Source organism: Prosopis cineraria, unplaced genomic scaffold (assembly GCF_029017545.1).
Source record: "Prosopis cineraria cultivar Desert tree isolate PC_DT_omini unplaced genomic scaffold, ASM2901754v1 PC9, whole genome shotgun sequence".
In the NCBI taxonomy this organism is placed as follows: Eukaryota; Viridiplantae; Streptophyta; class Magnoliopsida; order Fabales; family Fabaceae; genus Prosopis; species Prosopis cineraria.
This window is the reverse complement of record NW_026555340.1, coordinates 27,816,187-27,829,471: the sequence shown is the minus strand read 5'-3', so window position 1 is coordinate 27,829,471 and position 13,285 is coordinate 27,816,187. Positions and strand designations below refer to the sequence as shown.

The window sequence follows — 13,285 nt, the reverse complement described above, 5'->3', positions numbered from 1 at the left end:
AAATCAATTATAAATTTTAAAAAATAATTTTGTAAAATAATTTATATAATTTTTAGATAATTTTTAGAAAAATATAATTAAAAAGTAAGTAATTGTAATTTGTGAGATAATCATGGTTTTATATTCATAATTGATGTTGACATATATAAGAATGTTTGGATATTTAAAAAAAAATCATGATTTTGTGTTCATAATTAATTTTGGCATATATAATAAATACTTTGACATTCCAAAAAAAATATAATCTTGAATTTATAATTAATTTTGACATATAAGAAAGTATTTGAATAGTCTATCCATTTAAAAATATAAGACATTTTTAATTGAACCTCACTTCCCAATAAAATAATTATCTACTTTCAAACTAACTCTATTTTTTTATACGTACTCCTATTAAATACCCCATAATAAATACAAAGTCATTCATTAATAGGAGCATTTTTTTAAAAAACAATGATCATATCTCAAAAAACTAAAATTATTTTACATTTTTTAACATCTAACTTTAAAAAATATTTTACATTTTTTAATGGAATGAGTATATATTTTTATAAAACAGCACTTTCACCTTATTTTTAATTATACTTTTCAACTATGTTTAAAATTATTTTTATAAAGTAATTATACCACATGATACAATCAACTATGTTAATAATTTTTTTAAATGAATATCTGAAATGGATGACTAGTAATTCCCCTTTTCCTTTCTCTATCCGTGCTCGAAATTCATGAAGCCAAACAAGACGGATTTGGTTTAGGTGCCATCTGGGCCATTCAAATTTTTAATATGAAAGGTTCAGATTTTATAGAATTTTATATTTATATTTTTATCTTATATTTATTATGAAAATTATAAAATTTTAAACAATCTGCTTTGTTGTCGAGCTGGACAATACATATTCAATATACATCATCCAATTTAATATTAATTTTTAAAAATTCTTATGAATTAATTATCTAAATGTGCTTTAGATTCAGAGTAAATCTATATTTTTTAAATTGATAATAAAGTAAATTTATTAAAATTTTACATTTTACATTTTAATAAATATACAACAAAATACAAAATAAAAATTGGTAAATTAGGATAATCTAGATTATAAATTTGGATGTTCTAGATTGCTCGTCAAGTGGTGAGCATCAAAACTAAATGCAACAGCAATAGGGCTTGGAATTTTAGGAGGAAAACTTGGTCTCAACTCTCTTCCCACAGCCCAGATAACTGGAAACCCGATTAACGATGAAGCTAGTAACATGAATCAATTGTAGTGGGTCATGAGCTTAACAACGTGTGTTAGCATAGCCTGCATTCTAATGGGTTGTATTTCTACTAGCCTGCACAACTTACAGTGGGTTGATGCTTTTTTATAATTTTTTAATTTTAAAAATTATAAATTCACCTCTTTTTATTTTGTTGTTGTAAGAAAATCATATTTTTTTCTTGAAAACTAATTATCTGAGCAATAATAAAAGTTTGCAATCAAAGCTATAGGGGTCATCAAAACAATGCATAACAGAATTTTCTCAGGACATTTTAGATTTTGTGTAGATCACATAACCCACAGTTTAGTTAGATATAATTTAGTTGCGTCAATATTTATCTATTTTATAATCAAAACATGCACAATAATTTAATCCAATTTTTTTTAAATAAATTTTACATCTTTTAAACCATGAAATTGTACAATTAAAAAAATGTCTAGTGCTCCATACATGCTTTAGTTTTTTTTCAATTTTTTTAACCCATAGTATAAGTTAAAAAATATAAAAATCATTAATATGCTATATATTATCATATAGTTTCATTGATTTTTGGTCTAACTGTTAATGAAGTCATTATTCTTTTTTATATGATCTAATAATATTATTATTTAATTTAACAAAAAATATGATCGATCATGCTAAAACTTAAAAGTAACAAATGACGCAACTCATTTATTAATTTACTTTCGATTCACAAGGGGTATATTACTTTTTTAGTATGCCGTATGAAGTTGAAAATCAATTTTATGATTTGCTCCGCTCATGTTATTTTTACAGCTCTTTTAAAACATAATTATTTGACTCATTTATTTGCTCATATGCTTTGAGTTTGAGATAATTCAATAAAACTAATTTTAAAACTAATTAAAAAGTTAAGGGTCACCGCCAATTGAGCAAGCAAAAATTTGTCTTCTTAACTTATTTTTTATCCTTAAAAAAAAGTGAGCTAACCAACTAACTTACAAGTTAATTTTTGTGGTCCACGTTCTGTAGAGGCAAGCTAAAATTATTTCACATTTAAATTTATTTTCTCTATCCTAACCTATATGCTGTGGGTTGAGCCATATTAATGGCTACAATAAAGGGTAAGATTCATTCACTCACCCTAATCTCCATTTACACCGTTTCATTAATTACTTAACAATCCACGAAACAACATACACGTGCCTAGCTACCTGTACTATCCTTCTACCTGCCACATGATATCTAGATGCCCAGTTTGGTCATCGCTCATCATCATTTGTTTTCTGATTTTGTAAAATTGTTCTAATCAACCATATTGGATGTAGGGTTGGACACTGATACAATATTTAATAAATAACAAAATACTATATCGAAAGAAAATGGGATATATACTTATCCCACCTTATTTTGATAGGTTATGCATTTTACATTTTCATTCTAAAATATTTTACACACACACACAACATTGGCCAAATTTTAACACTTATTTTGGCAGACTTCGATTTGATCTGTGGACTTGCAGATTATTGTTTGCTCAGTCTCCTTGCCAGTCTCTAGATGATGGTGACCTACGTGCACATCTATTGATTTGTCTTGTCACTTATGCATTTAACAGGCAGGACGCACTCCATTGCCGTGACTTCATTTAATTCTAGCGAGAATAACGATATAGCTCCATAACAGAAAATTTAGAACAATCAGGTGTTTAATAAAATTTTTAAAAAATAAATTATAAATATTGATTTAAATAATTACAAAAAAAATCATAACTAAAAATTAAGAATTACGTATAAAATTTAAACGTCTTATTTAAAATTAGAACTCATGAATTTATTATTATTTGAATCAATATTTATAATTAATTTTTTTAAAAAAATTTAGTGAGGATTTAACTATCATAAATTTTGTTATTTTTGAATTTTAATATTATTCTTCCTTAATTCTATATATATCCGGAGACATTTGTATGTATTCTCTTTGGTCATATTTATAAATTACTTCTAATATATTTCATCAGAATTAAAAAAATTTAAATATTATTAACTCTATTAGAAAATTTAACAAGTTTTTACTTTTATCCCTGATAAATGTTATTGAATCTCATTATTAATATTTTTATTTAAAGTATTTAATAATGGTAAAAATATAAAGAGGAGTATTAAAAGTTGGCAAGTGTTCTATAAATAAAATTAATTTTCTTTTTCACTGCATCATGAATAGGATCAGGATTATTAATATTTTAACGTCATATTGCGGCCTGCTTTTAGCCTCAGACGTGGAACAATTAGCCTTCTGATCTCATTTCTCAGTTGCGCTTCTGTCGTTTACTCCATAGACGAACAATATAATTCCCATTCGAAATTGTAAGCAGAACAAGTAATCAGTGTTATTTTTTGTGACGCAATTTGTGCGCTGCTTTTCAGTGACGATAAAGGGATCTGTATATTTTTGTTAAATGCAACGACATGTTATTTTTTTCAAAGAAAAAGAAATCACTTCGATTTGATATTGCATTAAATTCTTTAAACACTTCTTTTAGTAATTTATTCCACCCTCTCCATTTTCACTTTTAATGTTGCACTAAAATCAAAGAAAATCTTCTAACATATTAACTTCTTTTAGTAATTTATTCCACCCTCTCCATTCTATTGCACTAAAAATTATGCTTAATCTTCTAACAAAACCAGATAAACTTTTGTTACCTAACAGTGCGTTTGGATTTAGATTAGATAAAATTATTTTACGTGATTGATTTTGAATATAATTAAAAATGTTTTGTGGTGTAGTTTATTTATAAAACTCATTACTAAGATTGATTTTGAACATAATCAAAAATCAAGGATTGAAAATTATGTAAAATCATGATTTTATGAAAAAAAATATAAAACACATTATACGCCACAATCAATTATAAACTTAAAATTGTGATTTTCTTAAAAAAATTATTCAAACACTCATGTTACACAATAAAATTAATTATGAACCCCAAACAATAATTTCTTTTATAAAATATTCAAACACATGTATACATGTCAAAGTCAGTTATAAATTTAAAATTATAATTATCTTATAAGTTATTATTACATGACATTCAAGTTAGCATTTCAACTAACACCTTTTCTAAACGTTTATATTCTGTATAAACTTTATTTTATAAATCATGGCTTTGTATTAATACTTGATAATTGATTTTGACAATTATAAATATATTTAAATGTTTTTTAAAACCATGATTTTTGATTTATAATTAGTTTTAATATGTGTACCGGATATTTTATTTTTTTAAAAAACCATAATTTTAAGTTACGATTGATTCAATAACATGAATGTTTGAATATATTTTTCTGAAACTAGGATTTAGCTTTTAAAATTGATTTTTAAGGGTATCCAAATGGGGACATTAATATCAACAAAATCACAAACTTCTATTATATTTAATGCGCCCAATCAATGAAACGTATAATGGAAAATGCAATTTTTTTTTCAAAATACAAAAATAATTCTTAATACGTGTCATGGTCTTATCCATTACTTCCTCAGTTCCTTACATTTTCTAGAGATTATATGTTAAAAAATATTAAAAAAATTTATTGTTTTAAAGTGTAATTATTGTATTTTTTAAAAAATATATTGAGAATAAATTATTTTATATTTATTTTAAAGTAAAACATCTTATTAAATAAAAATAAATATAAAAAGATAGTACTAATTTAAAAATAAGTAACTATTTTATTAAAATTGAGATTTAATTTAAAATATATTATATTTTTTAATGTAATTATTAGCTGGCAGAGAGAATATTAGTTACTCCCTCCGTTAAAAAATATAAATATTTTTAATTGAATCTCACCCCCAATAAAGTAGTTACTCCCTTTGTTTAAAAATGTAAGACATTTTTTTAAAAAGTTAGATGTTTAAAAATATAAAGTACTTTTTAGTCTTTTGAGATATAATTATTGTTATTTTTTTAAAAATATCCATATTGATAATGATTTTATATTTATTGTTAGGTATTTAATAAGATTAAATATAAAAAGATAAGGTTAGTTAAAAATAAGTAATTACTTTTATTGGAGGTTGAGATTCAGTTAAAAATGCCTTATATTTTTGAACAGAGGGAGTACCTATTTTCAAACTAACATTATCTTTTTATATTTATCCTTATTAAACACCTTATAATAAATACAAAGTCACTATTAATAGAGCCGGGAATTCGGGCGGGCTGGGCTTATTTGGGCTCGGTCCGAATAGGCCCGAACCTGAACAAGCCCGACTCTTCGAAAAGCTCAATAGCCAAGCCCGACCTAAATTCCTCCAGGCTTCAGGCGACCCAAATACCCAAATTTAATTTTTAAAAGTATTTTTAATTATTTTTTTACTTTGAAATTAATTATTTTATTTTATAAAAAATATAAAATATATTTTTTTAATACTTAAATGATGTCTAGGACTCAAATATATAATATTTTAGTATAAAATGATCTAAAATTTAAAGAATTAATTAATATTTATTATATTATATATATATATATTTTATTCTGGTATTCGGGCCAAGCCCGAACCCGATCGGGCTTAGCCCGAATTTTTTCGGGGTATTTGGGCCGCTCGAATAGGCCCGAACATAAAAAAAATACTTTTTTTAAGCCTAGCTCTAAAATTTTTTGGGCTAATTCGGGCTAGCCCGTCGGGCTTGGCCCGAATTATTGGCTCTAACTATCAATAGGGACATTTAAAAAAATAATGATTACATCTTAAAAAATTAAAAATATCTTATATATTTTAATATTTAACTCTTTAAAAATATCTTATATTTTTTAATGGAAGAAGTATATTATTATTATTATTTTGTAATTTGCTCCAAGGGCAGTGAATATTGGTAATAATTGGGTAGGGAACATGTGCTTGACGGATGCGACCAAACTTAGGTACGGGGAATATTTTTGAAAGTATTTTAATAAGCATCTCTTAACAATATTTATTTAAATTTAGAGTATTAATTTGATATTAAATTTTTTAAAAAATAATAAAATTATCTTTCATTTAAATTAATATTAAATTTTTTTTTACTTCACTTATTATTTTACTTATAAAATATTATTAATTATCTTATTTAACTTATTTTTATTTTAGACATTTGAGTCATCTTAAGATAACTTGTTGACTCTTATATTATATACTGTTTATTTACTTGCAGATTATTATTTATTGCTCTATTTTACTTGTTTATTGTCAGACTTTTACTTGATTTCATTTTAAGAAAATAAACAAGTAAAATAAGGTAATTAACAATATTTTATAAGTAAATGAATAAGTGAAGCAATGCAGTTTTGATATTAATTTAAATGAAGAATAATTTTATCATATTTTTTAAAAATTTAATATCAAATCGGTATTCTTAAACTGTAGTGAAATTTTAGAAATTAATGGGTTTTGAATTTAAAAAAGTGTGGTTAAGGAGTCTTTATTAAAATTTTCCCAACAATTTTTTTTCAATTTTAGTTTCAAATATAAATTGACAATAATAAAAAAAGAAATGATAATAAATTAAATAAGTGTTATATCCAAAAAATAAAATCGTTAAAAATAGTACTAGTAGTACAGTTAAGAATTTATTTGACTGAGTAACCGGTAAGGTTTTATTAATAAGTACTCTGTTAAAAAAAATAAAATTATTAAAAGCGTTAGAGTAATGCATAAGATTTTATTAAATTAAAATGGCATAATTGAAAACCCATTTTATTTCAAAGGAATGGGGAAATTGGGGGCTTGCAATTATTTTAAGTAAAAAAAAAAAGTGCAGGTGAGTTAAGTTCTAAAAGCTTGTTAGGTCTAAAACATATTTTTAGATTTAAAGGATATTTATTTATGTATTATCCTTATCGTTTATTGATATTTTTATATCAGCAGTCATATGTGAATTAACAAGCCTATAAAATATGGTTTGAATCCTTCCTAATTGGATGAATTTTTAGTATGGGATTGCAAGTTAACCAACGTAACAAGTAGAGATTGGAGGACGACGCTGCAAATTAAGCAAAACAATACTGCAAGAACATGCAGATTAAAACACTTGTCATAAAGTTGTGATATTTTTTAATTTTGGGCCAACCGTCATAAAGTCGTATGGCAGTTAGTATATTATATATACTAGTTATACGATGAGTCTCTGAAAATTTGAATCAACTTGGAATCTTTGGTGAAATTCCTGCAAAACCCGAATTTCCGATCGTAAAGAATTACTTATATTTTTTAAGCCACAAGTCTAAAAATCATATATGACGAAACAAACTCACTTGCAAGCCACTTGTCTTGTACTTTTGAGTGTGACGCGAGAAGAATACGTCCTTCTAAGTCGTGAATAAACCAGCTAGATTGTACAGCAATTAAGTCTAAATAGTATCAGCTTGATAGAAGTGACGTGTTTGGATTTGAATTGACAAAATTAATTATATAAAAATTGATTGATAGAATGTGATAATGTTAGGATAATGTTTTCTGAAATTGATTTTGATAATTTAAATTGTTTGGATAATTTTTCAGAATCAATTATGAAGGAGAAAAAAAATGGCAAATGTTCAAATGCTAACAATCAATTCTCAATGGAGAGAAAAAAAAAAAAACCAAATGGAAGTTGAGAAAGCAAACGGAGTTAAAAAAAAATTAAGGATATTTGGATAAGATTTTTTAAAAGCTTTGTGATGAGAGCTCCACGCCCTCAGCGAGGGAAAAACAAAACTCTTACTATATTAATTAACAGCAGCGTGTCAATGTATCCTTTCACAAAAAAAGACAAAGGAAACAAAAGATTTATTTAAAGGGTTTTATTTTGGGGAAAATAACTAACCGAACAGTCAACGTATCTGATTAAACTTGCCCAATCAATCAACCTAACACATCACAAAATGTTCAGTATTCACGTTTCAAGTTGCAAGTTTCAACTACCACTCATGCATACCGTGAGATCAACTATCTTTTGGTCACACTTAACACACGCGTACTATTCCCCTATTCTGGGTCAAATCCCACTTCAAATCTACCATTCCCTTCAAATAATTACTGTTTAGTTAAACAACCAGCACACTTAACTCAGTATTTTCTCGATTCTCGATCTTTCTGTTATTCTTTATTTCTTAAAATAAATACAATTTTACACGGAAGCAAAAAATTACATTAATTTTGTCTCTTCAGGCACATTCCATAAAAATTACATTAATTTTATTATAGCCACGCTAATTTATTTTGGAGGCAACAGAACTAAAATTAAATTTAAAAATACATATGTAATATGTTTAAATAAAGTTGATGTGCTTATTTTTAATATGAATTGTTAGAGTTTAATTTAAAATAGCCTTTCTAAAGATATGTTCTGTAACCTTTAAACGACCATAACCCAATAATGTCTGCTGGTAAAGTTGACGTAATTTCGACAATCATCCATAAACAAGACACCCTGAAATTGGAGGAAAAGAAATATTTTTTAGAAAAATAATTATAATTTGTACTAATATTCGTTTAACACCCGGCTTCACAAATGCAGTTACCGCTGGTTACATTTTACTCTCCAACATCTCTCTCTATCTCTATATATATATGACACTGAGATGGACCTCTTCAAGACTCATCACTTTGTTAACACTTTTTTTGTTTCCATTCCAATTAATTAATTTGCGGTGCTCTTCTTCTTCTTCTTGTTCCCGGTTTGAAGTAGAGAGAAGCGTGGTCACGAAACTCAGCGACACCACCATGTCTCATCTGCTTCTTGGCTTGGCCACTTTAATGGTGGCCATCCTGATTTACAGGCTTTTCAAGCTTGTCACTGGCCCTTCACATCCTCTGCCACCAGGTCCACGTCCCTGGCCGATCATCGGAAACTTGCCTCACCTAGGTCCTGTGCCGCATCACGCGTTGGCGGACCTGGCGCGGACCTATGGCCCTCTCATGCATCTCCGCCTAGGATTTGTGGACGTCGTCGTGGCAGCGTCAGCATCTGTCGCGGCGCAATTCTTGAAGGTTCATGACGCCAACTTCTCCAGCAGGCCTCCTAACGCCGGAGCCAAATACATCGCTTATAACTATCAAGACCTTGTGTTTGCTCCCTACGGCCCACGGTGGCGTATGCTCCGGAAAATTAGCTCCGTTCATCTGTTCTCCGGCAAAGCCTTAGATGATTTCAGACACCTCCGACAGGTTAATTAACATTCTTTCTTTCCGAAACGCCTGCATCTATTTCGTTCTACATATGGAGTGATTGATTTTCGTAAACTATTTCCGTGTTTGATAAGTACAAGTAGCGATCGATCTCATTTTGCGTCTTTTTTTGTTTGCTTACTGCTTTGTGATTTTTTTTAAATAGTTCTTTGTGGTTTTTCATTGCGCGTCCATCGATCGTTAACTAATATCTAGTCAGTCAGTCTTCTCCTACCTTCAGTAATGATGTACAAAATCGTAAACTACAGCTTTATATCTTATCAAAGATCAATCTGAACATCTCAAATGCATGTAGAGTGGAGAGGGCATTAATTATTTAAGAATCTTTTTTTCAAAAAGGAAACATAAAAAGGGCCAGCAGCGTATCAGATAACTAGGGCGTCTAGCCGTCCACGAAGGACAAGCGTCTTTCGGACTTGATTGAACCGTTCACCGTCCTGTACTTTCGTTGCGACTTGGAATTTGGAATAACTTCGTATGATTGTGTCAATAATTAATAGCAAGATTATTCCAATTATTTTTTATAATAATAATTAGTACCTAATTGAATCCATATGCAGGAAGAGATAGCAAGATTGACGCGCAATCTAGCGAGCGCGGGCTCAAACGCGGCGAACTTGGGTCAATTGCTCAACGTATGCACGACAAATGCATTGAGCAGAGTGATGATAGGGCGGCGCGTGTTCAACGACGGCAGCGCTGGGTGCGATCCCAGGGCGGACGAGTTCAAGAATATGGTGGTGGAAGTGATGGTATTGGCCGGAGTTTTCAACATCGGCGACTTTATTCCGGCCTTGGAATTCCTTGACCTGCAAGGAGTGCAAGCTAAGATGAAGAAACTGCACAAGAGGTTCGATGAATTTCTGACGAGCATCATTGAAGAGCACAAGGTTTCTAAGAGCGAGAAGCACAAGGACTTGTTAAGTACCTTGCTGTCCCTCAAAGACGTTCCAGATGACGAAGGAACCCGGCTCACTGATACCGAGATTAAGGCTCTTCTCTTGGTACCTACCCTTCTTCCTTACTTCGTGAATTTGATATTACTGATTTAATTATGTTCACTTAATAAATACTCTCTCCATCATAAATTATAACATATTTTTTAAAAAATTTATTATTTTAAAATATAAAATATTTTAAAGAGATTAAAATTTTATTAATTATGTTTATTTTAATGTTACAAATTCTTCTTATTTATTTAATATTAATTAAATATAATTTAAGGTTATTAAATGAAAAATATTTTTAAAACTTTATATTTATATTTTAAAAAAATTAAATTGTTAAATGTATTTAATAAAATTTATTAATATATAATATTTTATTTAAAAATATTTTATAATTTAAGATAGGACGAGTATCAATTAATTAGTGAATTTTATTGATAATGCTTAAAAATTATTAATATACTTATATTTTAAATTTCAAAATAAATTCAAAGCAATCTTCCCTGTCAATAAAGTTAAACATGAAAGAATGAGGTCGGTCCATTTTCGCAGAACCTGTTTACTGCTGGAACTGACACGTCATCGAGTACAACGGAGTGGGCCATAGCTGAACTAATTCGGCATCCAAGAATTCTGGCCCAAGTCCAAAAAGAATTGGATGCAGTGGTGGGCCGAGATCGACTCGTGACAGAACTAGACTTGCCCAACCTCCCATACTTGCAGGCCGTAGTGAAGGAAACCTTCCGTCTCCACCCATCGACACCTCTCTCTCTTCCACGAATAGCGGACAAAAGCTGTGAGATCTTCGGCTATCATATCCCCAGGGGAGCCACTTTACTGGTCAATGTGTGGGCCATAGGTCGTGACCCCAAGGAATGGTCTAACCCATTGGAGTTCAGGCCCGAAAGGTTCCTGCCAGGTGGTGAGAAAGCTGATGTGGATGTTAGGGGAAATGACTTTGAGGTGATACCGTTTGGTGCTGGACGTAGAATCTGTGCTGGCATCAGCCTTGGGCTTCGAATGGTTCAACTACTAACTGCCACACTTGTCCATGCCTTTGATTGGGACCTGCCAGATGGGCTTCACCCTGAGAAGCTTAATATGGAAGAAGCCTATGGGCTAACCCTGCAACGAGCAGCCCCTCTGATTGTGCACCCTAGGCCAAGACTTTCACCACAAGCGTATTAAATGCGATCATCTAATCTCCAGATAGTCGCACCAGCCTCAGGTTGCGAGGATTCCTACACAGGGACTATATGGTTTCTGCCTTTTACATTGGAATATTTGTACGCCTTTCTGAGTATTTGTATTGAGTGGTAGAATGATCGTGTGAATCGAATTTGCTTCGGAATTTAGTTTGGACGGTTATGAAAAAGAGAACGTAAGACAACTGAAAGATCCGCGTCAACTGGAACCAACTTATCTATCTACATGTAATTTTTCATTACGTTTACAGTAAAATTGCACTTTTTACTTCTTAATAGTCTTAACGATTCCCTTTTCCCATTCCTTTTCTATTATTTAATATTTTTTTTGTGATATATTGTCTCATTTTTCACAGCACAATTCCCTATAATACTATGGACGAGTAAAACCCTTTTGATAAAAGGAGTTGCTTTCCTCCTCTTATTGGGATACCAAGAATGAGGGGAGGGGATTTCTTTCCTCCCCTGCATTGGAGGGTTTTAGAGAAAAAAGACCTATCTTAATAGGTAAATGAGAGAAAAATTTCATCAAAATATATAAGTGATAACGATATTCTTCAAAGTATTATAATTACTTTTAAGTTTCTGAAAACTTCTTGGTCAATAAATTGTAAAGGAAAAATACCCTTTTATCCTTATAGAAAATAAAAGTCCTTGGATTTGCGTGCATTCTCTTCTTTTTCTTGTCTTAATCAGAAAATGGCAACACTCAAACTCAATCAGAGATCATGCCCTGCTCAAATTTTTATATCTTCCCTTTGACAAGTTCAACAAGAAGCATGCCGTGTTATATTTAAGGCCTGGCCTTCGGGTTTTGCTTGGCTTTCCAGTAACAACATCATTCCCATTCCGTCCAAACCAGCACGAAAGAAGAAAACAAGGGTGAGGCAACCATCATATGCCGTAATTGGAGGAAATTTCCTTGCTTGCTAAACACCTCAACCTGATGATCAGCCATGACAATCCACTAGGACACTCGCCCTCTTCCCGTCCTCCTTCTCCCACTCTCCGCTCTTGATAACCACCAGGGCCTTTGTTGCCTAGCCCTGCTTTTGCTTGCCCTCTCGACCACCACATTGTTTGAAACACACAAGGATAAAATAGGTGCAGTGTACTTAAAGAAGAAGATGGAGGAGAAGGGGGAGAGAGAGAGGGGATGGTGATTAGGGTGGAGTAAAGAAGAAAAGGGAGAGGGAAAAGAATAAGCAAAGGAGAGTGATGGGAAGAGGAACGCAGAGTCCATGGGAGGAATTTCTTGGTGAGTAAGGTCAACATCTGGAGAAGGAAGAAGGGGAAGAGGAAAAGAAAGACGCGTAGGCCCAAGGACTTTCATTTTTTGTAACAGTCAAAAAAGTTTTTACTTTACAATGCATTGACAAAGACATTTTTAAAAACTTGAGAGAAATTATAACAACTTAAAATATTTCATTATTATTTATAAATTTTGGTGAAATTTTTCTATCATTTTTTTTTCATATTTTATCTATCTCCTTCCTTTAAATAAATAAGAAATTAATAAATATCATCCTCTCATTTCCTCCCCTCCTATCGTTGAACGGAATGGTTTTAGTTTCTGATTAAAGTTCTTTGGACAAAATTTTCGTTCTATTTCTGTCTTTTTCTCTATTCAATCTGACTTATTATACTGAAATCTCCAAACATTAATTTTTTTAAAAAAGAAATAGCTTAAAGATATGG

General features: G+C 30.2%; 1 protein-coding gene across 1 annotated transcript; it reads left to right on the top strand.

Moving 5' to 3' along the window:
* Positions 1-8,836: 8,836 nt before the first annotated feature.
* On the top strand, positions 8,837-11,863 carry LOC129320287 (flavonoid 3'-monooxygenase-like). The gene is made up of 3 exons (XM_054965659.1): positions 8,837-9,414; positions 9,996-10,439; positions 10,935-11,863. The coding sequence occupies exons 1-3, from the start codon at positions 8,971-8,973 to the stop codon at positions 11,568-11,570; spliced, it is 1,524 nt and encodes a 507-aa protein (XP_054821634.1). The 5' UTR covers positions 8,837-8,970; the 3' UTR covers positions 11,571-11,863.
* The last annotated feature ends 1,422 nt before the right edge of the window (positions 11,864-13,285 follow it).

Coding starts and splice junctions, on each gene's coding strand:
- LOC129320287 (XM_054965659.1), top strand. CDS start 8,971: ATGTCTCATCTGCTTCTTGGCTTGGCCACTTTAATGGTGGCCATCCTG. Junction 9,415..9,995: donor ATTTCAGACACCTCCGACAG/GTTAATTAACAT, acceptor ATCCATATGCAG/GAAGAGATAGCAAGATTGAC. Junction 10,440..10,934: donor AGATTAAGGCTCTTCTCTTG/GTACCTACCCTT, acceptor CCATTTTCGCAG/AACCTGTTTACTGCTGGAAC.